This window comes from Leuciscus leuciscus (assembly GCF_965113295.1).
Source record: "Leuciscus leuciscus genome assembly, chromosome: 3".
NCBI classification, from domain to species: Eukaryota; Metazoa; Chordata; class Actinopteri; order Cypriniformes; family Leuciscidae; genus Leuciscus; species Leuciscus leuciscus.
Window position 1 is genome coordinate 46,597,301 of NC_138727.1, and position 24,761 is coordinate 46,622,061.

Below are 24,761 nucleotides of genomic sequence, written 5' to 3' on the forward strand. Positions count from 1 at the left end.
CATCAGAAACGAGAAAAACACACTGAAAAAAAAAAAATATATATTTTAGTACAATCAACTTGGATGTTTAAGTCATTTCAACTTAAATTACATTAAACTGACTTTAAAAATGTGTTGGATCTTGTATAACTTGTAAAAAAGTAGAAAATGTACTTCTTTTGATGAGTTAAAGCAATTTAAAAACATGTTGTCATAACTTAATGATCATATATTTTTTACACTATTTTTTTAGAAACAGTCTTGATAAAACAGTTTACTTAGAAAAACTGCAGTAATTGTCAGTTAACGTTAAAGGCTAAGGGTTCAAATCCAAAAAATAAGGTATTTAGTCTTCAACTCCACGTTAAGCAGGGAATGCAATCGAGTCTCTGTGACGTGGGAATCCTTTCAACATGAGTACTGCCAGTAGAGGGCGCCAAGAGCACGGTTAAAAATACAGTCCATTTCCGTTTTCTCCTTCCCTGACTTACATCAGAAGATGCATTTAGTACATAAACAGTGTTAAATCCATTTATGCGTGTATTTTCAGGAATTTACAAAGTAAAAAATGTTACACAAAATAACAGCTTTGTATTCATTTATTGAATTGAGGCATATTGGCCTGGTTTCACAGACAGGGCTTAGATTAAAGGGATAGATCACCCAAAAATGAACATTTTGTCATCATTTACTCACCCACATGTTGTTCCAAACTTGTATGAGTTTCTAACATCTGCTGAAAACACAAAAGACGATGCTTTGAAGAATGTTGGTAACCAGACAGTTGATGGCATTTAAAACACGGAGTGCATCTTGAGAAAACAATGGCAGTGACATATATTAAGATATATCAGTGCAAGTTCAGTTAAAAGAGCTCAAACATGCATTTTAGTCTGAGACTAGCTTAAGCCTTGTCCGTGAAACCGTGGGATTATATTGTACATTTCTTATGATGTTAATATTCAGTTTCTGTCTAAATAAAACCAAATGGGTTAAACTTAGAACTGTTCGTTATAGGCCTAGGTGTCAGAATGACTAATTAATATAATGGGACAAAAACTGGTTTCTAACACTGCAAATCTAAGCTGGTCATCAGACGAGTTTCCGTGCAACTTCAATTGTTGACTGGCTTATTGCTGGTCTAATATGATCCTCTAATTATTATTATTATTTACATTTGAATTAATATGCGACTAGTTGTCACCTTTCTTGAAAACTTTAATTTTGGTTTCTAAAAGGCATTTTCCCAGTGTCCTGCTCAATATAGAGTTGTGCGCCCTTTACGCACGGGTTCGCTTTGGTCTCCCTTTTTTACGTCTCCTTTAAGAAGTCCAAATGCCCTCTTCTACTCCTCCTCCTCCTCCCTCTCCGCGCTCCTCACATCCCATAGAGGTGTTATTGCATTAGGAATAAACCAGCCAAACGATCAAAGCCCCGAATGGAGTTTGCTTTTTCACCTTTTGGCTACAAATCTTCGACTGGAAATAGAAAAACAAGGCATACGTCAGACGCGCACTTCGGCTGTTTCGGAGCGTCGAGAACTGGAATTCTAACTTACTGATATCCAGCTTTGCGTTTGTTGCGAAAGCTGACCAGCTGAGTGTTTGGGGTGGATTACAATGTTATTGTTCAGCACGGGAACTTCGGGAGAGTTGTGAGTGCGGTGTGGGGCTCCCCGGGCTCGCGGCACTGAGATCTGGACGTGTTGAGAACAGGGAGTCGGTGACGCGGAGTCCTCATGGCGCAACGGGTGCGTAAAAACCCTCAAACGTGGCCGTCAAGACTAATTCTGCTCAGACGCTGATAAAACATAGGACATAATTACAGTCAGATGTCCTTTAATTCCTTCAATGAATCGTGTGTGTGCGTTTATACACATAAATTGTTTTGGAATACGCAGCAACAAGTGAAACCACAAAAAAAAACAAAAAAACGTTTTTTCTTTTCTTTTTTGTCATGATATTTTTTTCATGCAGCATGCTTTTATAAAAATCATTCTTTATTTTATTTTTGTTTAAATTCAAATATTTTTTAAATTTATTTTAAGTATTATCCTAAAATTCCATATTTAGCTGACAGCCAAAAGTGTAACTTGATGCTTACAGCCGGTTCATAACTCATATTGCTGTCGTTGGGTACTTGTGCGAGACCGATTTAATGCTATAAAACATCGATATTAATTTCAGTAATTATTTAATACGCAGTTAAAACATTGCTACATTTCTCTGTCACACTATACTTTTTGTGCATTTTGAAATGCAGCTATCGTAAACAGGAAAACTGAGTTGAAATAATAATTGTAAATAGTAATAAAAAAAATCAGTTTCTTATGATACGGTAATTTAAGATAACATATTTAAATTTGACATCAGCTGTGAATTAAAACGTTCCATGTGTTTAATGTGTAAAAACAGGTCCAAAAATGTTTTAAAGAAGTAATTGCAATGATTAATATTTTCAGCTGTACGTTCTTGCACATTGAAGTCACAAAGGGCCTAAAAATTAAAACGAACCCCTGGTTAATTAATTTGCTTTAAGTATGAAACTACTGACGTGTAATTCGGTTTAATTAGGGTTTGATGCTCAATTTAAATAAATAAGTGCCTGCTGTTAAAATAAGGGTTCTTTATTGGTGTCGATAGTTCCATAAATAACCTTTAAAATCCATGGATCCTTTCCATTGCACAAAAGGTTCTTTATAGTGGAAAAGGGATCTTTAGATTAATAAAACCTTCTACTATCGCTGCGAAATCTTTTGAAACCTTTATTTTTTAAGAGTGTAGCCTAGCCTATGTGTAAAGGTGTGTACAACAAAAATCCCATTCTGAGTTTTAACTTCCACATTGTGAATTTCCTCAGTACGAGGATCTGCTGCATTACGGCATGGATGCGGTCGGGATCCCGTCTCCGATGTACGGGGATCCTCACGCGGCCAGAGCGATGCAGGCGGTTCACGTGAGTCACGGCCCGCCGCTTCACCAGTACCCGCACCCGCACGCGCACCCCGGGGCTCCCGGGGGCCCGGCGCCCGTTAACGACGCGCTAAAACGGGACAAAGACGCCATTTACGGGTAGGCTATGTGTGATTAATACCCCATGCTGCCTATTATATTATGTCGATGAGTTAGGATGTAGGGCAGAACGTCTAAGTAAAAATATTTTTCGATGTAGTCGCTTGTTATTTTGTGCAATTTTTTTAAAAATTTTTTACGATGTTCTGCTATAGCCTACTTTGTAATTCTGAAATTGAGGAAATATTTACGTGTCTGACAGTGTTTTTTCCCCCTTAAAATGAAGACTACAAATTAACTTTTATTAGGCTACGTATGTTTTCAATGATATGGAATTAATGCTGTTGGCCTGCTGTCACAACCATAATTGTTGCATACAATTTTAAATGTACTTAAATGTTCACATAAAAATCACAGTTTATTTCAGATTTCTCCATTATTTGAAAAGGTGTGGATAGGGGGGTAAAGACAGGGCCTTGAAGCCGATTGTCTTGTGCTTGATGCAGAACAGATAGTCTATATAAAGTCCAGTGAATGTGTTTTGTTTTCCAGGCACCCCCTCTTCCCTCTGCTTGCACTAGTTTTCGAGAAATGTGAATTAGCGACGTGTACGCCTCGAGAGAGCGGGGTGACCGGCGACGTCTGCTCGTCAGAGTCATTTGACGAAGATATTACAGTATTTTCAAAACAGGTCAGGCCCTCGTTTATACTTCTCTAACAACCGGTTATTATTACTTGCCTATATCATTTAAAAAAACCCACTGTAATAACAACCAACAACACAGCCCAATGTAATTGTGTATGACAATTGTAGGCTATCGATATTCCGGGCTAACGATACGATCGCTATTGTTTGTTTTGTTTTGTCTTTTTCATTTCAGATAAGGGCGGAAAAACCTTTCTTCTCGTCGAATCCAGACTTGGATAATTTGGTAGGTCGCCCTGTAGTTTGAGACAATTGCCAATATTTTTTTTACTTTACACCATTTGAATTCTTTTTTTATAACTGGGTAAAATAAAACAATAACCACAAAGCCATTTTGTGACATGATGTGTCGTTTCGTTTTAGATGATTCAAGCAATTCAAGTGTTACGATTTCATCTGCTCGAATTAGAGAAGGTTTGGCTTTCAATTATTATTATAATTTATATGTTTATGGCAACAATACGGTTTCATTAGTTAACTACTTTAGTTAACATTAATAGCCTAACGAACTAGCACAGCATCTTAGTTCATTTTCATTTCAACTTTTACTAATACATTATTTAATCAAATGTTGTATTTGTTAATATTATAGTTAATGCACTGACATGAACAAACAATTAACAGCAGGATTTTTATTAACTAACATTAACAAAGATTAATAAATAACCTAGCCTGTAACAAATGAATTGCTCCTTGTTAGTTCACGTTAGGTAACGCATTATGTTAATAAATGAGACCTTATTGTTAAGTGTTACTATTATTTCGTTATATTACGTGCATTAGGCTACGTGTATATGACGTGCGTCAACATGTAAATAACACATAGGCCTATCATTAATGTTAATTGTCTTTTCTCATTTCTCATCGTAGGTGCATGAGCTGTGTGACAACTTCTGTCACCGCTACATCAGCTGTCTGAAGGGCAAGATGCCCATTGATCTGGTGGTGGATGATAAAGAGGGGGGATCCAGATCTGACGGAGAGGAATTTACACGCACCCCGGGAGGGACAGACCAGGCAAGCCTTCAGATAAACTCCTTCTGCATTGGTGTGCTTTTAAACGGGCAGTGCTGAATATGTTTTGCTTTGTACAAAGCTAGAACAAGTGATCAGTTGACTTAACTTTAAAAAAAAAAACAAGTGAGGAAACCCATTGCCTGTAAATAAACTTCATGAGTAATTGAAAAAAATTAAGTTATGTGGAATTGTCAAATTCACATAACGAACATTTTTCAATTAGGCCTACGCATGAAGTTTATTACTCAATAATTTTAAGACAACAGGTTTCCTAAGTCAATTAAGTCAACTGATCACTTTTTACAGGATTTTATGAAGCTAAGACTTTATCAAGAAAAAGTGATTTGCTTGATCTATTAGGCTAAAAGTTTAGTAATGATATGGAGCTGATATAGAACATATGAAAAGAATAGAAAAGATAAAAAAAAAATATTATTATGATTTCTCTGGGCCTGTGGTGAGAATTATTTTTCTCGGTATAACACTTAAAGCCTTTATGAATAATGCATTATTCATTATGTATGCTATAATGCATTATATGTTTCATAAATAATTGAAACCAAAGTTAAAATGCATTATAATATTTGCAGATTCCTTGTTACATCTGAAATTGGTTATTTGTAATGCTTTTAATGCGCTATACTTTAGATACGTATTATTATTTATTATAACTGTGGTATTCATGAGATCATACAATGCATTATAAGGTGCATTACAAGACATAATTAATGCATTAAAAATACTTTTAATAATGCGTCATACATAAATGCTTTAAGTAAAGTGTTACCCTTTTTTTTCAGCAAAAGCACGGTTGACATGAAACCTGTTTAAATATTTTTGTAATTCTTCTATATTTATTATGCATGCATCTTTTATGAAAACGCAATAATTGAGACATTACATGGAATATTGTACTTTTAAAACTTCATTTGTGAACTACAAAAAAACAAACAAAAAACAATAAAACCACAAACTTAAAAGCCCCCAAAATATACCCTTTCCATAATATATGAATATATTTTAAAATGTTGAATAGATTGGTCACCTGCTCAAATACAGTAGCGAAGGGAACTTGAAACACTAGCCTGGAGAGATTGTTTTTGTGGGGAGGCCAGAAACTCCTGTTTCATGAGATACAATACGGCCACAGACTATCCGTCCCCGTCGTCTATATTAAATAACAGCAGAGAATCACTCTTCTGTCATATTATAATTAATCATTTTTGCTCTTTTGAGGTTAAATGAAACCTTCACATTACAGTGTACAAGTTATGCATAATTAAATATACACAACGTCCCACAAAATGATTACAGATCGCATGATAATACAAATTACAAGTATATGTTGTCCATTCCAATACTGACCAAGTATAGTTCAGACCAAGGATTTGAAGTCCCACCAATCAAAAATAAATAAATATATGTTGTTATTTCAGAATACATCTATATACACACACAGCAAACTTGGCAGTGTTAATTATTTAGAGTGTAAATAATCCATCAGAGTTCATTAGTGCTGTGTATGTCTTGAATACCTATCACTGAAGCGTTGTTGACTGTCTTTACTGTTTACTGCATTATTTGTATGGATGCTTGTGAGTTTTGTGTCATGTGATGATGACTGTATTTCCCTTAATGATGTGGGGTTTTTTGTGAGTCACCATCATTGCATTTGGAATGTTAAGGATTATGTTTGCCTGGTTGAAAATCTTGATTTATTATATGTTTCGCAAGAGACCGTCTCCTTATTCCACAGAGATGCTCACTTTAAAACAGCTCCTTATTTGTACAAGGAAAAAAAGTGTTTCCCAAACAACTCATAACTGAATAAAATCTGTAGTCTGGTATGTAGATATGAGATAATTTAACAAATTTAAAATAACTAAATACAATTCATTTATGCATAGAATATATAGGGGAGACCGGGGCAAATTGTCACATTGGGAAATGTAAGGTAAATCCAATTACACAAATTCTAAATCCTCTTAAAATAGGTAAATTTTTTTGTATATCATCCAAGCTACAATTCCAACTTCATCATGTTTTTTAATTGCATTTGTGTAAAAAGTGAACACAATAAACCACACTATTTTTGAAGAATTTTGAGTCATTCTTAGGAGATTATTTTTCCTAAATTTGTATATATATACACACAGACACACACACGCACACACACACACACACACACACACACACACACACACACACACACACACACACACACACACACACACACACACACACACATATACATATATATAACTTAAATCTATGCAGAGATTTAGTCACAAATAAACCCACTATATTTATTTATATATATATATATATATATATATATATATATATATATATATATATATATATATAACTAACTGGGGCTAGTTGTCACATTGATTACTCCATATATACACACATTTACACACACATTTACACACACATTTACACACACATTTACACACACACACACACACACACACACACACACACACACGTGTGTGTGTGTGTGTGTGTGTGTGTGTGTAAATGTGTGAATGTATATGGAGTAATCAATGTGACAACTAGCCCCGGTCTCTCCTAATGTAATCCTTCTCACTCTTCTCACTCTGAATGGTTTCTGATCTCTGGTTAAGACATTTCTCTACAGGTTTAGTGTCAGTTAATTGCAACACACTGATCAGATTGCATATTTAAAACATAAAAAAAAAATTGTAGTCACTGACATGTAAACGTTCTCAGTTGGGCGCTGTGCAGTGATATACACACTGACCAGATGAACAGGTGTTTCACGTCATAGCTGTTATTATATTATGTATTTTAGCACAGTTCGAACGCTCAGTTGACCAATCAGCATCCAGAACCGTATCCATCCGCTTCATCGGTGCGTGTATGTTTGTTTGTCTTATAATTTACGTGCAGATGTTTGTGCGTGTGTTTATATACAGCGTTTTGAAACTGTTTGCTCTTGCAGCATGTGTTCTGTATTACTCCTTACAGCACGCCTCTGGTATGCGCCGCTATACTGTACTTAACCAATAATATATGACGCTTATTACTCTGTCTACCTGTCTCTCTCTCTAGGTGTTCTGGAGAGAGGACGACGCGGCATCTGTTCATTCCTCTGAAGCTCCGGCGGCCTGCAGCAGACGCGCCGGCTCACACAATGGAGACAACAGCAGCGAGCACGGTAACACACTTGCACGCTATGCTACAGATACACACGCAAGAGCTCGCTGTGTGCCAAGTGAAACAGATCTGCAGCAGGTTTGTCATCTCTAGCATACATTTACACTTTAGCACCACCACGGGGGTCTCCGACTGCACACACACACACACACGTACACGCATGTACACACATCGGTAGACTGCTCCTAAATAACTGCAGCCTCTCGGTGTGTGTGTGTTTGTGTGTGTTTGTGTGTGGATGTGTGTTGGACAGGAAATGGTGCATGATGGATATAAAGACTCTTCTCTGGGCTCCTCTGCTCTGAGCACCAACCATGGCCAATAAAAACCAGAGTACATACTTCCCCGAGCACCGCATCTGCGTGTGTGTGTGTGTGTGTGTGTGTGTGTGTGTTTTGTCCGCTCTGCCTCAGCGCAGCAGCTGTGAGTCTGGCTCGGACAGAATATCTCACTGCCCGAGAAAGAGAAACAACAGACAGACAAACACACGGATAAATGATCACAATGAAGCACAGAGTCTGTCCTAGAGCATTATTTATACTGTAAACATTTGTCTTTTCAGAAGCCACGTTATATGTTTAAATTTTTTTATGTAAAGTTTGTTGACATTTTGTATCCTCTCTTTGTGCTCTTTTTTGCTTGTATGCTGTTAAGGCTAAATGCCTTTTTGCATGTGAAATAAGAAAAAAAGGATAACCTAAAAATGGTCAATTCTAAATGAACTGGTTCTATTCACGTCAAAAAATATTATTTAATATCACTGAATCATCCTACATACATTAATTCATACCAGCAAAACTAATTGTATGGGTTTAACCAGGTAGAAATAGCTCTTTTCAGCTGCTATTTATAACAGCTGCAGGTTACGACATTTTACAGTGCAGTATTTTATTGTCTGACATCACCTTTACAAGATGTTTATGCTTTTTATTTTTATAAATGGTTATTTTTCAGTGAAGAAGGAAGTTTTTAGCTTTGAAAGTTACTGTTTTTACAGTACAGAAAGGAAATGCTGGCTCCTAATGAGTAGGGGTGTAACAATATAGTTATTTTGTGTTATTATATCTAATTTCTGTTATTAAAAATAAGAAAAAATAAGCAAATTACAAACAATAGGACAAATACAAAAATATGTAAAAAACTAAAATATGAATGAAACAAATTAAGTTTTTCAGGTGAAATAGGTTTATTTAACATATTAGTACAGAAATGTAATAATCAAATGTGAAAATGAAATATTGCATAGTCTGTCGCTGTATGAATTAATTATAAATGTATTCTTATTAAAGCTAAAAAAGTGATTCAGTCAAGAGCAGTAAGTGATTTTCTCTTTTGTTGGATTCACATTAAGCAGGAATATTAGGCTGCTGTCACTTTAAGACCAAACGCACAGATCCATTACACTGATACACATCCGGTTTACACCCAACTCTTTACTTTCACCTGAGACACAACCAGCTGTGTTTACATGAATACTTCACACGATGGGCATTTTTGACATAATTGCGTGTGTATTCGACCATTCAAGCGCAATAAGACGTGAAAGAGAACTGAATTCACGATCGCATGCTGAGAGACGTGACCACACCGCATTGAGCTCTTTTTCACTGCTTATTATTTGTGCTTATTAACACTTTTTAACATTGAGCACGTCCCAAATTCGCGAATGCCTTCTGAGTGGCAGCTTTCTGTGTGCGCACTTTGGCAGTGTGCCAGTCAACACAAGCCCCTTTTCAAGATATATACATTTTTTTAACATCAAGCATGTCCGCTCTATCTTCTCATTCATGCTTTCATCACTCTGAAATGTCAAGAGTGCCTATATTTACCGACCGCGATATACACAATATAGTAAAACCTCTAGCGATATTATATACCGTGGTAACGATATATATCATCATACCTCCCAGCCCTACAAATGAGTCATGATATTACCCCTTTAATAAAACTAACTGCTAAATTAAACCATATTGAACAGAAGTGAAATAATTAGTTGGAATGATGTTTTTTGAGTATAATAAAAAATGATGTGTTTGAAATGATTTTAAATATGAGTACTGTCGCTGTACATTAATGGTGGAAATACATCAAACTAAATATGGATTTGCATTTATTCGTTTCTGAAAATCTAAAAACCTTGTTCTAAACAAGTAATGTAGCCAATGCAAATACAAAAAAAAAAAAAAAATACTTAAGTTCACTGTCACTATCTCAAACATGTTAATAGTTGGTTTCTTTTTCTCAGGTGACTTTCTGGATCAGAGTGTCGCCTCTCCAAGCACAGGAGAGGAGGAAGACCCCGACAGAGAGAGGAAGAACAACAAGAAAAGAGGCATTTTTCCCAAAGTGGCAACCAACATCATGAGGGCATGGCTGTTCCAGCACCTCACGGTAAAACATGTCTCTCTTATGATCATAATTATGTGTGTTAATTTGTAACTGAGTAAAAACCAAACCAGCACGTGCTGAACTAAAGTTATTCAATGCAGTTCGATATAAATGTAAATTCATAGGCTTTCAGAAACAATAATGCTCAACTACTTTGAGATTAATGAAAGCAGCCCAAGATAAATGCATGTTATGTGATTTTAAGGATCATTATAAGGTGCTATAAGGTTGTGCTTCTCCATTTTGAAACTTAATCTGAAGTTCATCAACACACATAGGCATATAAAACAGCTTACAGATGCACAGAACATGATAAGAAGCTCGTGCCGGCGAGTCTGTACCTGCACGCCTGCATTATTTCAAGCTCAGTGACGCTCCCACATTGCCTAGAGGCTTATTGAACACACACACACACACACACACACACACACACAGAGAGAGAGAGAGAGAGATGCACTAATGACCGGTGTAACAATATATTGGGATGAAACACAGGCAGTGTTTCCTTACTGTTGTCATGTGTACGGTGTGATAGCGGTTTCCATGGTAAAGTGGGCGGGCACAGCTCAGAGCCCCTCCCCCTCGCTCTGGCTTTGAATATATAATCTGAACAGACATTAAGCCTTTGTTTCTGCATCCTTATTTTCCTCCTCTCTCATTCGGAAACTTGTTGAATCTCTTTCCAAACAAATAGGCGCTCACACTACCTCATAAACACTAGCTCATATGCATCCCACATAAAGGCTGTGATTTGGATAGGGTAATTAGTGGGTAGTTTGTTCCCCTCTTGCCAGCAGATGTGAAGCAGCAGAACACACGGCTGCCTGAGCGACCAACGTTATGGAAGAAATGTTTTATGATTTATATAAGAGTCACAAGAGGACAGAAAAGAGCTGAACATGTGCTAACCAGTCACTGCGGCTGTGCATATTCAAGATCTTTAATTGAAACCTACAAATAACAGCGTCAGCAAATCAGCTCCTTTCAAACACAGTGGCTCTCCCTATGTAGGCAACATTTGCAGATACGCTAAACCTAACCTGTTTTTAACACTGATAATAATCAGAGATGTTTCTCGAGCATCAAATCACCATATTAGAATGATTTCTGAAGGATCATGTGACACTTTAGAGTGGAGGAGTGATGTCAGGGTGAAGTAAATATTGTTTGGTAATTGTACAGATATGAGCACATAAACACCTGAACATCCATCAGTGTGATTTGGAGGGAAACACTGAGACAGAATGCGGATTCTAGGCGCCGATTAAGGTGGTGAGCATGCAGATAGATGACATTACAACATTCCCTGAGATCATTAGGGGGGGTCAAAGGTCGTGTGCGTAAAAGAACGCGCCCCCCCCACAACCTTTATTCCAGTACAGTTCCCTGATGCGTTCAGCTCCGGCAAGCACACAAACACCGTGCAGCGCCACCTCAGACATTACGGCATCCTTCTGTTTGAAGTTTAGAAATATGAGAAGTGCATGCAAAACATAATTCATATGTTTTTCCACCCCGCCTATTCCCAGGCTCTGATCAATCTAAATCTCCATATTGATGTTTGTCAGTTGTAAATGTGATTTCGCAGACCTCCGCTCGCTGATTACCCCTAATTCAGCTGCAGAGCAGACCAAAGGCATCGTGTTTAAAGATTTAGCTCATTATTTTTTCACTCTTATTGTTCAAAACCATGTGCTGTTATTTTTCATGATGCGTGAGTCATTTTGTCTACTTTTATGGTGCTTTTTTTGGAGCTTGATAGTTTCCTTGTTGCATGAAAAAGAACTGCATTGAGTTTTGTTTCCTCCCCCCCCCCTATAATCCTATGATTTTCATCAGTCAATTTTCACTGTATTTCACTTATTTAACACCCACCTGTGATAGACGTTCTCAGAACAATGTTACGAATGAATGTTTTTTCAGTAAAATTAATAGAACGTTTGTTCAAAGTTATCTGGTCTTTTATACTGTTCTCAGAATGTTAGCTCTAAAACATTATTTATACCATCGTTCATGGAACGTTTGGTTGGACATTCATCTAACGGTTTTTTAAAAGTAACTTGTTTTCGAATGTTCAGAGAACATTTAAAAGTAACATTCCCATAACGTTTGCAGAATCATCAAATGGAATGTTCCCTTAACCAAAAATCCAAATATTTTAAAAACTGGACTTTTCGAACGTTTCAGAATTGAAGCTTAATGGCGACGTTACCAAAACGTTCTTGGAACATATTTTTGTTAGCTGGGGTGCCTTTTGTTTTGGGGCTTTATTTATACTTTCTAGTCTTTCATGCTACTGTTTTAGCCGGTTTCTCCACAGGTGTACTTTTCCTTTGAAGCGGTGGAGCATTTGGTTGTAATGAGGGAGCCGCAATTAGCGTCAGTCTCAAAAAATGAGGAGCGGAGGGCTTTGTTGGGGGCGGGGTGGGCGCGATGGAGTTCATTTAGCCTAACTGCACGGGCATGTTGTGTGAGGATGGATCTGCTGGGGTTCCTTCCCCCCCCCCCCCCCCCCCCCCCCCCCCCAGGGTCTCTCCAGGGTCGAACTCGCTGTTATCAAAACACCATCCATTACGGCTCTGACAGCTCCTCCTGGGGACCTGGGTTCTGCTAGACCTACAGGGAATTTCCGTCCTTGCCCATGAAAAGAAAGGGATGCGGAAAAGAAAAATGTTGGAGAGAATGAAAGAGAGGAGAGGTGATTCATCACGGCCAGACTCGCCCCCCCCCCCCCCCCCCCCCCCCCCCGTAAACGCAGAGGGGAGGGGGGCGACGCGGAGACGCAGAGATGAAACAGAGAACCGTCGGACTGAGAAGTCATGCCTCACTTTGGGATTCACTCAAGACTGTAGCTGCAAAGTTAATGAAAATCACAGTCGGCCTGCTGGGTCTTTGTGGGAACATCTTTTTAGAAATGAAAATCTGTTTTATGCAGTGTTGGAGAAGCTACTTTAAAACTAGCATGCCAAGTAACAAGCTTCTTATAAATCAAAGTATACTCTACATACCATAAAGCTACTCATTTGAGAAAGTACTACTAGCTAACTACTTCAAATCTATTAAGTTATATTTACAGTACTGTGCAAATGTTTTAGGCACGTTAGTATTTTCACCCCAAAAAATGGTTTTAATCCAGTTATTTATATCTTTTGCTGTGTAGTGTGTCAGAAGGAAATATCAGTTTACATTTCCAAACATTCGTTTTACCATTAATTGTAACAATACAATAATACAATACAGCAAAAGATATAAATAACTGGCTTAAAACCATTTTTTTGTGAAAATACTAACATACTTTTGCACAGTACTGTATACACACACACACACGCGTATATTATATATGCTGTATATATATGTGTGTGTGTGTGTGTGTGTGTGTGTGTGTGTGTGTGTGTATGTATATATATATATATATATATATATATATATATATATAACAATTTTTAATTAATAACATTTATATATAACTCAACTCAGCATTATATATACACATATACTTGCTTTATCTTGTATACTTTATGTGTGTGTGTGTGTGTGTGTGTGTGTGTGTGTGTGTGTGTGTGTGTGTGTGTGTGTGTGTGTGTGTGTAAAAGTATTAACATATTTGAGAAAAATGTATAACATAAATATTAAATAAAAATTAAATAATAAATACATTATAATTTTTTATTTTATTTTTTATTATAATACTTGTATCTGTCTTTATTATAATACTTTATGTTTATACACACACAATTTAAACATTTATATATTATTATATTTATATATTTGTAACATTTGAGAAACACTAAAATGTATATATTAATAAAATAAGGACATATTAAATAAAAAAAAACTTTTTTTTACATAGATGTATTTTATTTTAATATCTTTATTATAATACTATATTACAATGCTTTATTATAACACATACATGTATGTATCAAATCAATTCAATATTTGTATATTATTTTAAATATATAAATTGTAATTTAATATTACCATTAACTGAACTAAAAAATATGCAAAAGTATTGTCATGACATAAGCACGTTTTTCCCCCGATGGTTAGATTTAGTGCTTGGATCTCGTATTGTTTTTCATCCCTGCTGTCTGTGGGGTTTTTTGGGTTGTGACCCACCGGTTGAAAACCACTGGTATAGTAGAGTTTAAGTAGAATAGTCTAAAGTCTAGACTCAGTGTTTGAGTACAATAGAGGGACCATCACACACACACACACACACACACACTCACACACACTCACACAGCTGCAGCGGCGGGTGAGGCTGGGTGTGTTTTAGAAGCTTTTTAAGTACCGTTCACCCTGAATTACAGATCATTAGAGCCCTAACAGTTTTACTGCCTCTGTAAACAGGATAATGACCCCACACACACCTTTAACTCTTCATTGAGTTTCACAGGACACACACACACACACACACACACACACATACACACACCTCCAGCCAGCATGGCTCACTCGGTCGTAAAGTTACCCACCATTTGCTACCAGAGCTCTCGGCATGCAACAGGTGTTAAGAGAGAGTCATTCATGGGTGAGGTGTTTATAGTCGCTGCTGTAAAACTCCTGCTCCAGGATCAGTTTAATGCTCACTCCTCTTTATTTATAGATCTCGTTGAGGTTTAGACGGCTGACCCGGGATCAGTTGTTGTCTAATTACAGGTTGAGACCTCCCCTGTCACTGTGTGCGTATCCTCTGGGTTTAGAGAAAGGCTTTGGTGCTTGCTAGAGCCGTCACCCTTGGTTACAGGATAGCAATTTGTAATGACTTTGTGGCTTGGCGTCTAAATCCCAGCTGGCAACTCTCCGATTAGCGCATGGGGTTTCCTTTAGAGTTTAGGGCTTCATTTGCCAAGATATACAAGGAATTTGTTTGGCTGCATATGCAAACACCCTACAGCCACATAACACAGTTCAACAGAAGAACAAATGCAACTGAAACCTGGTCCTTTGTGTCCTGTTTTTTTCTTGCAATTCTACTGTTGTAGCTACTCTTCTGTTTGCTAGTGTTGTAACTGTCGATGTTTGCGGCCCGTAGCACCCGTACCCCTCTGAGGAGCAGAAGAGGCAGCTGTCCCAGGACACTGGACTGACCATCCTGCAGGTCAACAACTGGTAAGGGCTGATCACATCAGACAAACACAGCATCAGGTTGAATAAATACAGATGTGAAAGTATGAGCAAGTGATGTGAAATGCTATTATTTCTATTGAGGAAAAAGGGTTCTGCATCCTGACACCAAAGGAGAAGCTTCTCACGTTCATCAAATAATCAGATGTTACATTATAGAATGTGTAACATCAAGATCTTTTTTGCAGTACTGAGACTAGACATAAAGTGTACAATACATTGTGTGTGTGTGTGTGTGTGTGTGTGTGTGTGTGTGTGTGTGTGTGTGTGTGAGTGTGTGAGTGTGTGTTGTTTGGGGTTTTTGAGAAAAGTTTCTGCATTTCATTGGTTAAAAATATAGTAAATACAGTAATATTGTGGTGGTGGTGGTGGGGGGGGGGGGGGTATTTAATAAGCTGTATTTTCAGCATCATTACTCCAGTCTTCAGCGTCACATGATCCTTCAGAAATCATTATGATGATTAGAGGATCAAGAAACATTTCTAATTATTAACAATGTTGAAAACAGTTGCACTGCTTCATATTTTTGTGGAAACTGTGATACATTAGACAGACAGACAGACAGACAGACAGATAGATAGATAGATAGATAGATAGATAGACAGACAGACAGACAGATAGACAGACAGACAGACAGACAGACAGACAGACAGACAGACAGATAGATAGATAGATAGATAGATAGACAGACAGACAGACAGACAGACAGACAGACAGACAGAGACAGACAGACAGACAGAGACAGACAGACAGACAGACAGAGACAGACAGACAGACAGACAGACAGACAGACAGACAGACAGACAGATAGATAGATAGATAGATAGATAGATAGATAGATAGATAGATAGATAGACAGACAGACAGACAGACAGAGACAGACAGACAGAGACAGACAGACAGAGACAGACAGACAGATAGATAGATAGATAGATAGATAGATAGATAGATAGATAGATAGATAGATAGATAGACAGATAAAACACACTGTGGTCGACACTAACAATGCTTTGCTCGCAGCAACTGAACCCTGAGTTAATGTAGTCTGGATCATTTTTCAAGCTTGCGTATTTCTGTCCATGTTTTTTAAAGGCATGACTTCGTGTTTGCATCTGTCTACTTTGACTAGCTTTAGATTAATTTGTGCTTTTGATTGAACTCACAGTTTTGGCCGTCAACAGCAATAGATACAGGAAGGGTTTTTTCCTCCCTATCTACTTCTACGCTGATAACCATATCTGTTCTGCTATCCTAACTGTGCGTGATTACATGGTTAGTTTAAGCATTTAGCATTTTTTTCCCCATGCAGAAATTCCTTTAACATTTTGCACACTCCTTGTGACCATCCAGTTGAGAACCGCTAGTCGACTCAAGAACCCTATAGAGTGAAAAATGGCTCTTGATAACCGTTTGCTGCAACGAACCAATGGAGAAGTCTTATTTTTTAGAGTGTATGTTCTGATCCGGCTTAATGTGAAAGGAAATGACCTGTGGTGTCCCGGCACCAGTCGAGATTCATGAGAAACATTTCTACAAGGACATAAACCGACTGCTTCTGCCATAGTAACTGACAAGTAGAGTTAAACAATGTTAGGTGTGGTGATTGAAGATCTGGACTGGTTTCTTTACAGTCCTTTAATTTGCTGAGCTCTACACTGTAAAAAGTGATAAGTTGACTTTTCTTAGAAAAGCTGTGGAAACTGATTGCCTCAAAATTTTCAAGTAAAATAGTTCATAATTTTTGACTTGATACTACTCTCTACTACTTTGTAGAGTTAACTTGTGTATTTGTAGAGGTTACCATAAAACTTGAGTACAGGTAACTCAATTTCAAAAGTTTAGGCAACTTACAGATTTAAGTTGAGATTTGTAAGCAGAACTTAAACAAAACAGTTCTTTTAACATTTTCATTTTACTAGACGAAGTTGTATATTGTAAGTTTGTTCTTCACCAGAGCTTTTTATTTGCAGAACACCATTATGTGGAATATTCCTCAAGTCACCAAAACTTATTTATTATTATTAATAAATTATTATTATTTCTTTTAGTAATTATTATTACTAAAAATTATTTATTTATTTTTTGAGAAAGATTTTCATCTTGTGCTATTTGCACAAGAAAAAAAAAGTGTGATATCTATTTAAAATATCTATTTTTTAATAATTAAAAAATACAAAATACAAATTCATTGCTTGTAGAAAATATTTCGTAATATTTTTAAATATTACATTTTGGATTGTGTGTGTCGTCAGGTTGATTCAGTCATATTTAATCATTTCTTTGACTATTTTTTTTGTTGTGCATTTTAATTGGCAGAACATTTTCTCGTCTTTGGCTTTTGCTCATCACTGTAAACAGTATTTAGACCCTCAAGAGCCCTTCATAATCAAAATGACAACTAATTAGTATTTTAATAACCAGAGTGAAAATACATTAGGTGCTCTTCAAAGCCCAACACAAACAAGAGCGCAGAAAGCGGTGTGTGTGTGTGTGTGTGTGTGTGTGTGTGCAGCTCCGGCGCACAGAGGAAACAGGTGAGGGAACGCGAGGGGCGAAAACGAGCTGCTGTCAAATTAAACAGAAATTATCACAGGGAACAGCTGGACTGGTTTATTTAAACATGGAGACGCACAGACACACACTCGTAAAGAGGAACACTGTCCTCCGAATGACCTCACAATACAGTGGGACTAAAAGATAACTTTATGTCTATGCTTTCCAGACAAGAACATTTGCTGTTGAGTTTTAGGTTCAATAGGCTACAAGTATCACAGGGTGAGTTAATATAAACTGGGAGGCCTAGGAATGTACGGTGGGGTCCAAAAAGAGACCACATGAAAATCTTTGTTTTTATTCAAGTCTGGAAATTAAGTTTTGAGAATTAAGAATTCAATGACATAAAAATAAAGAAATATGTACATTTAGATTTTAAATGCATTTATTTTTGACAATGAGCATGAAAATTGAGCATTAACTGAAATTTTAAAAAAAATTCACTCAAATTATGCTGATAATACCATTTGCAAATAAATATTTTGTATTAAATTGCAAAAAAACAAGCAACCCCACCTTATATGCTATATATATATATATATATATATATATATGTAAAATGCTGAATTATTTATAAATGTTTTACTCATTTAATATTGTTACACACACACACACACGTGTGTGTGTGTGTGTGTGTGTGTGTGTGTGTAACAATATTAAATATATATATTTAGGTACGTTAGTATTTTCACCCCAAAAAATGGTTCTAAGACAGTTATTTATATCTTTTGCTGTATTGGATTATTGGATTATTACAATTAATGGCAAAAGGAATGTTTGGAGATATTTCCCACTTTATTAACTTTATTAATTTAACTATTTATTTCTGACAATGAGCATGAAAATTGAGCATTAACTAAAATTATTTTCACTCAAATTATGCTGATAATGTAATTTGAAAATAAATGTTTTGTATTAAATGGATTTTTTATTTATAATTTTTTTTATACATATATGCATTTGTGATATAATTTGCAAGTAGGCCTACATATTTTGTATTAAAATTCAGAATAGAAGTATTTTTACTAGTGGATTCTTTCAACCGCACTGTATATAGTAGATCTTAGCATCTGAACCCCACATAGACTAGCTCTTCCTATATAAATGAGCCTATATGGCACAGCAGGTTTGTTCTGTGTTGGATTGTGCAGTAAAGGTACTATGTGTTTCTTTGCTCCCTTGTGTACAAGAAAGGGCCCCCAAATATTTCACTTGCTGCGTAGTGTTGTTATGTGTTTGGCGTGCGTGTTGGGCCGTGTACGTGTGTGTGTGTGTGTGTGTGTGTGTGTGTGTGTGTGTGTGTGTGTGTGTGTGTGTGTTTGGAGTGAACAGGCAGAGGCATGAAGCTCGTAAACTTGGTCTCGTGGTGAGAAGAGGGGTTCAGTGAGGGGTCAGCTTTTAACCCCCTTAAAGAGTGGGACGGGCTCGTCCCCGCTGGGGAAACGGCTCTTATCTCTGATTGGTCACCTAACGGGCGGAGTTGAGAGAGATGCTAGCGCTCAACAACCTCAAAAAAGCGTTTATCGTACCTGCTCGTCATGATGCTCTTCCTGTTTATCTCTGTTTTTACTGCTTCTTAACATTCATATGCCAGTGCTTCTCAAGCTGGGGGATGCAACACTACATGGAAAATGTATTATAAAATATGATCAAATATAGACATTTTAACTGGTACATTCTCACTTCTGCAGTGGGAATTGTAATGTGCTTGGCTGGATTTATTTGATTAACAATACAGTAAAAACAGTAATATTGTGAAATATTTCTACAATTTAAAATAACTGTTTTCTATGTGAATATATTGAAAAATGCCATTTATTCCTGTGATCAAAGCTGAGTTTTCAGCATCATTACTCCAGTCTTCAGTGTCACATGATCCTTTAGAAATTATTCTAATATGATGATTTGATACTCAAGAAACATTTCTGATTATGATCAATGTTGAAAACAGTTGTGCAGCTTCATATTTTTGTGGAAACCAGGATACTTTTTTTCATGATTCTTTGATAAATAGAAAGTTATAAATGTCTTTAGTCACTTTTGATCAATTGAATGGATATTTGTCAAATAAAAATATTAAATTTTTTTTTTTGTTAAACTTCTGAACAGGTGTATATGAATTTTTTTCTAAATCTGTATTTTTCCGTTTTCACGTATGAATTTATATACTTAATACAAGATATATTTGATCAAAAAAAAATTTGTGTAAGAGTTGATTTCAAAGAATTTATTTTTCTTATTATTCTAACAAGAGTGAAGTAAGAGAAATAACATAATTCATCCATTCTCTGAAAATGAGTCCTTGTGTCTTATGCAGTTTTGCTTCTTAAGTAAATGCATCTTTGTTGCAATAAGGGAATATTGTTGTGTGAATGTTTAGATTTGGTCAAAGTTGGCCGGAAAACTTGATGTAAAGGCAGGCTTCTCCTCTAATGGAAAGAACGCTCACATGGTCAGCGTGTGTAATTCACTTCCTATGAATTAAAAGTAGAACTTCCCCTCCTTTGTGAAGGTTCGAATGGAAGCGAAGCACCTGGGGTGACGCAGAGGGGTCATTAATCATGTGTGGACTTGTGCCCTGGCACTCCAAGGTCAGAGGTCACAGGGAATTTTTCAGGCTGAGAAAGAGCAGAGCTGGGCTGCTGCCCGGGGTGTGAGGTCACCGAGTCAGGGGGTCATAGGTCAAGCATAGCATGGGAATAAATGCGGAAAGCATTGAAGTTCTGTGTTAATTTATGTTCTTCTATGTTAAAATAAACTTGTTTTTTTTAGTGTTCTGTAATGTCAGCCGTGTTTGCATATGCAGAATTGGCCGACATGACAATGATTTTCACCCGTTTTCACCCAAATCTGTTCTCTTTAGACTTAATAAGCTGCATGATTTGAGAAATCATTCGTGGCTGTAGCACAAACTGTGCTGGATGAGCCGCGCGCCAAAGTTTAATACTTTTTCAAATACGTTTGTTCAGATCCAGAACCATAAATTTTATTGATGCTTGCGTTTGAAAGGAGCCAGCACGTTAATAAAATAAATAAATGTCCTTTTATGCTCATTTCAACTGTTCTTTGCTTTGCTCCATCAGGTTTATCAACGCCAGGAGAAGGATCGTCCAGCCGATGATCGACCAGTCCAACCGCGCAGGCAAGTGCCTTGTAAAACTGAAGGATTTTTGTTTCAACTCTCAGAGCTAAACTGTATAAAATTCTCTTTCATCCTGCAAATCTGCACTATGTTTTAATTATTGGTCTATGAAAGCATGCGACAGATGGATGACTTTTGCCGTTGCATTGCTGTTTTTCTGTTTATTTCAGTGTCTTGCACCACAAGTTTCATGCTTTTGAAGGAGTCAAATGAACACGTTTTAATGTGCAGCAGTTTTAAAACAATGGAAACAATCATTTGTCTCCAAACATGCTGAAAATTCAGCTTTGCATCGCAGGAATAAACTAGCATGTAAAATATATGCAAATAGAAAAGTTATTTTAAATTGTAATATTTCACAATATTACTGTACTGTATTTTTTTATCAAATAAATTAGCAGAAGAGACTTCTTACATATATTGGGAATAAAAAATGTAATGTTTATTTTGCTTAATTCTCATTGTCAGTCCACCTGCAATATATGGTTTATACACAGCATATATGTGATTAGATATATGTTTGTGTAGCAAATTGGATGTATGCAAAATCCCCCCCAAAAAGTTTTAATGTGCATCAGTTTTAAAACAATGGACCAATCATGTATTTCCAAACATTTTTAAACGCAAGAACATGTCCTGAATGAACTGCCCCTAAAATTGTTTTCAGGATGAATTAGTTGAACTCAGCCTTATCCATCACACACACACACACACACACACACACACACACACACACACACACACACACACACACACACACACACACACACACACACACACACACACACACACACACACACACACACACACACACACACACACACACACACACACACACACAGCTTGGTTTCAGTAAATGTCTGGGTGGATTGGAAAGGAAGTGTTCTTAACATTGTGACAGTTAACACATTTCCTTTGGGAAGCTGTTATATGTGGATATGTCTGACCTTCTTAACTGTCTCGTGTGTGTGTGTGTGTGTGTGTGTGTGTGTGCAGTAGGTCACAGTGGCCCGTACACCCCTGACGGTCAGCCGATGGGAGGTTTCGTAATGGACGGTCAGTCGCACATGGGCATCAGACCACCAGGTACATCACCCCTCTGTCTGAATGCTCAAATGTTTGAGGGTGAAAATGAACACACGTCCTGTAACTGAAGCCAGCAAAGCACTGCTTCATTTATAAAACGCTCTATAAAAGGATGATTCACACCAATAATCAGTATCAGTATATAAGAAATTATATTTTGCTTAAAGAAAATGAAGCCATCATTGTTTTTTGATGTGTTTATGACATTTAAGGAAACTTTCTCATTACTATAACACAGAAAAATCCAAATTTTTCGATATTTATATTTATATTATATTTAAAGATATTAATACTTGTATACTGCAAGGACAGATTTTGAACAAATTGAGTGACAGTCAAGGTATTTATAATGTTGGGATTTCTATTTCAAATAAATGCTGTTCTGTTGACATTTCTATTCATCAAATCATCCTGAAAAAACAGTTTCCACATGAATATGAAGCTGCACAACTGTTTTCAACATTGATAATAATAATAATAAATCAGAGAGTGTAAAGTCCAGGGGTCAGAAAGTAAAAGTCCTGCCATATGTTTATTCCAACCATGAACTCAGCCAGCTGATTTCACTAATTAATTCTCTCTCCTGACTGAAAAACTGTGCTAATTAGCAAATCCAGGTGATTGGAACAAAATACTGAGGAGGACTTTTACTTTCTGAACCTGGACTTTACACCTCTGTGTTTCTTGAGCAGCAAATCATCATATTAGAATGATTTCTGAAGGATCATGTGACACTGAAGACTGGAGTAATGATGCTGAAAATTCAGCTTTGCCATAAATTTTCATTTTACAATATACTCAAAAAGAAAACACTTAATAGTAGAAAAAATATATATATAAATGTGTGTGTGTGTGTATGTATATATATATATATAAAATTATTATTATCTCAGTGGGACATGTATCATACAGGACATGTTCTTGCACCATATTACTGATTTAATTTAATTTTTGTAAATCATATAATCATAAAAATGTCAGTCCACCTGCAATATATGTTTTTTATACAGTGTTTATATGCATAGATATATATTTATTTGAGCAAATTAGATGTATACAAAATTACTGAAATTAGATAACTAATTAATAATAAACATTTACTCTAAATACACAAAAAACATTTGACTATACAAGATGAGAATGATCCATTGTCAAGGCTGTCAGTATGTGTTTGTGATTTCATGAAAGTCTCTCTCTCTCTCTCTCTCTCTCTCTCTCTCTCTCTCCCTGTCTCTCTCTCTCTGTCTCTCTCTCCCTCTCTCTCTCTCTCTCTCTCTCTCTCTCTCTCTCTCTGTCTCTCTCTCAGCGGCTCTGGGTGGTCTTGGGGGAGTGAATATGGGTCTGGAGAGTCAGTGGCACTACATGTAAACAAACCCCTGCCATCCTGCTGAACACAGCAGACGAGAGGTACGCTTCTGCACCAGGGATTCCCCCTTATGGAATCAGCTAATAGTCCTAATTCTTTCGCGCTTTCATGTTTGTTCACCGTTTTCTTCATGCTCTCTTAAAAATAAAGGTTCTTTACTGCCATCGATGGTTCCATGAAAATCCTTTAAAATTCATGGAATCTTTCCATTCCACAAAAGGTTCTTTGGATTATTAACACGTTCTTCACACTAAAAATAAGGTGATTTTAAGAGCAAAGGTTCTTGCAAAAAAACAAACACTTTTGGAACCTTTATTTTTAAGAGTGTGTTTCATTTGCAAGAGCAGTTTATAAAAATAATTTATAAAAATCAACTCACAGCAACTGTACAGCAAAATCACCATCCCATATTTCCACCGTCACATGGTACAAACCACCCAGTCCAATTAATTAGTCACTCAATTACTAAGTGGAGACAGTTTATGACATTGGAATCAGTTAATGTCTCAACCCACAGGAAAAGATAAAGATGAAAGCGGGGGTTTTGACAGAAATGTCAGCTGAATTGATTTGTGACCGTGCTGTCGCCAGTAGTGTTTCCTCATAAATGATTTCAACTCTTTTTCATTACACACTCAGGCTTTTTGGCGAGAGAATCAATCCTTTGCTCACGGACCCAGAGTTTTCTGGTGGATTCGAAAATTGGATTTTGACTTGCATCACAATAAACGGCCTTTATTCAACGGTACAGACACCCTAAAGAAACCCCTACAGCTTTACTCTCGGAGCGAGGCGCCAGACGGATTCAAGATGGCCGCCGGGACTCGTGTTCCCTGTGATGGGCAGATCAACTGTATCAGTAAACAATACAGAAAAAAAGAAATGCCTCAAGACCTGGACGTACTCGCTCTGGGCCGGGAGATTCTTTCACGTGACCTCTCACCTGGAACCAGGTGAATCTTCAAGTGGCCTGAAAGGTCAAAACAAAGTCTCGTGTTTCAACTCAAGTGCCACCTGAAATCAAGAGTCATTATTCTGCAGACAAAAGTCCGGGAGCGATAGATGCCTACGTCACACTGACGGAAGTTTGCGATCTAATCTGTGCAAAGCAATTCAATACAAAGCCCATAACTGTATATAATGCTGCTGGATGTGTCAAATATGACAGAAAAGGTTCATAAACGCCCCAATGAATGCAAC

General features: G+C 36.8%; 1 protein-coding gene across 2 annotated transcripts in view; it reads left to right on the forward strand.

The window, feature by feature from the left end:
• Nucleotides 1–1,344: 1,344 nt before the first annotated feature.
• Nucleotides 1,345–24,761, forward strand: part of meis1a (Meis homeobox 1 a) — a 23,632-nt gene continuing 215 nt past the window's right edge. The window contains exons 1-13 of one of the 2 annotated variants that reach the window (XM_082164246.1): nucleotides 1,345–1,729; nucleotides 2,839–3,050; nucleotides 3,543–3,681; nucleotides 3,872–3,922; nucleotides 4,060–4,110; nucleotides 4,567–4,713; nucleotides 7,792–7,897; nucleotides 10,142–10,287; nucleotides 15,323–15,399; nucleotides 21,051–21,109; nucleotides 22,109–22,195; nucleotides 23,502–23,602; nucleotides 24,201–24,761. The exon at nucleotides 24,201–24,761 is cut by the window's right edge and continues 215 nt beyond it. In XM_082164246.1, coding sequence (XP_082020372.1) covers nucleotides 1,718–1,729; nucleotides 2,839–3,050; nucleotides 3,543–3,681; nucleotides 3,872–3,922; nucleotides 4,060–4,110; nucleotides 4,567–4,713; nucleotides 7,792–7,897; nucleotides 10,142–10,287; nucleotides 15,323–15,399; nucleotides 21,051–21,109; nucleotides 22,109–22,195; nucleotides 23,502–23,563 — 1,149 coding nt within the window. In that variant the 5' untranslated portion in view covers nucleotides 1,345–1,717 and the 3' untranslated portion in view covers nucleotides 23,564–23,602; nucleotides 24,201–24,761. Of the gene's footprint in view, nucleotides 1,730–2,838; nucleotides 3,051–3,542; nucleotides 3,682–3,871; nucleotides 3,923–4,059; nucleotides 4,111–4,566; nucleotides 4,714–7,791; nucleotides 7,898–10,141; nucleotides 10,288–15,322; nucleotides 15,400–21,050; nucleotides 21,110–22,105; nucleotides 22,196–23,501; nucleotides 23,603–24,200 lie in introns of both variants that reach the window. The other variant, XM_082164245.1, reaches the window with a different exon arrangement.